The 1,398-nt window shown below is 52.8% G+C and overlaps 1 protein-coding gene across 1 annotated transcript in view; it reads right to left on the bottom strand.

Moving 5' to 3' along the window:
- Nucleotides 1-244: 244 nt before the first annotated feature.
- The window catches only part of LOC111648969 (unconventional myosin-Vb-like), a gene marked incomplete at its 3' end in the record, with an annotated part of 3,715 nt that continues 2,561 nt past the window's right edge, over nt 245-1,398 (bottom strand). The window contains exons 7-8 of the mRNA XM_023398720.2: nt 588-697; nt 245-510 (exon numbers count right to left, since the gene is read on the bottom strand). Coding sequence (XP_023254488.2) covers nt 245-510; nt 588-697 — 376 coding nt within the window. The remainder of the gene's footprint in view (nt 511-587; nt 698-1,398) is intronic.

Genomic DNA, 1,398 nt, shown 5'->3' with positions numbered 1-1,398 from the left:
CACACACACACACACACACACACACACACACACACACACACACACACACACAAGACAGGAGTCTGTTCTGAGCAGGTCTGAGGTTCTTCAGAGAACCACATCCAGCAGATCTGACTCTGTGATGACGATCGGTGTCAGAACGTGCATGTGTGTGTGTGTGTGTGTGTGTGTGTGTGTGTGTGTGTGTGTGTGTGTGTGTGTGTGTGTGTGTGTGCAGCAGAGGATGATGGTCTTGGCGTCGTACCCGTAGATGTCCAGGACGCCGATGAAGGAGTGCTGCTTGGAGGACGTGTGCAGCGACTTGTTGATGTGCTTCACGATCCAGTCGAACATGCGTGCGTAGATGTGCTTGGCGAGCGCGTCGCGGGCGTTGGCAGCCATTTTGCTTGACATGGTCTTGACGTAGGTCTCGGACGCAGTGACTAGCTTCCTGTGACAGAGCCAGTGCTCCATCTGCTGCAGCTCCACCCCCAGCAGCCGGCAGAAGTGCTTCAGGTGGGGGTCGTCCCTCTGCAACACACACAGCGCCTGTTAGTGGCCTGATCTGTGACACGCTGCTCATCAGTGTAACCACAGCAACCACGTACCAAGATGTGACAGGACTCCCCGTCTCGCTCCGAGCAGATCTCTACGTTCCCCAGGTGAAGGATGGACGCCATGACTCTGAAGATGCTGCTCTGACTGCTGTCCTTCACACCTGAGGACACACAGAGATGCCATCAGACTGTCCTCAGGTCTGCCAGGGTCTGAGTCACACCAGGTCCAACTGGTTCAGACCAGGTCCTGGGTCAGACCAGGTCCTGGGTCAGACCAGGTCTAAATGAGTCAGACCAGTCCAACTGGTTCAGACCAGGTCCTGGGTCAGACCAGGTCCTGGGTCAGACCAGGTCTAAATGAGTCAGACCAGGTCCAACTGGTTCAGACCAGGTCCTGGGTCAGACCAGGTCTAACTGGGTCAGACCAGGTCCAACTGGTTCAGACCAGGTCCTGGGTCAGACCAGGTCTAACTGGGTCCAGTGGGTCTCTGGTCTTATGAGACACTCACATGTTTCTGAATATGTTTAATTTAATTCAAGATGTTCCTTCATGTGAGACGCTGTCCTCCCTGGGGGGTCGAGAACCACATGGGGACCAACATAAACCTGAGGGGACCCTGGTTGATGTGACAGATGAGGAACAATGGAACAAGAACTTTGTGATTGGTTCCTTCAAATTAAGAGCACACCTTTAGTCACGTTGTTTTAATGTGACACTGGAAACGTTCAGGAAACAGCTGGAGGATAAAATCAACAGAACTTCTGGTTCTATCAAAACACCTGACAGATAAAAACTCAATAAAGAACCATTTGAAATGAGAGAACCGGGTTTGAAGCAGAGTTGTGGACTGGGCGGGGGGGG

The sequence above is a fragment of the Seriola lalandi genome, unplaced genomic scaffold, assembly GCF_002814215.2.
Source record: "Seriola lalandi dorsalis isolate HSWRI2012SDOR001 ecotype SW California unplaced genomic scaffold, Sedor1 jcf7180002049761, whole genome shotgun sequence".
NCBI lineage: Eukaryota > Metazoa > Chordata > Actinopteri > Carangiformes > Carangidae > Seriola > Seriola lalandi.
The sequence above is the reverse complement of the archived record's forward strand: the minus strand, read 5'-3'. Positions and strand labels throughout refer to the sequence as shown.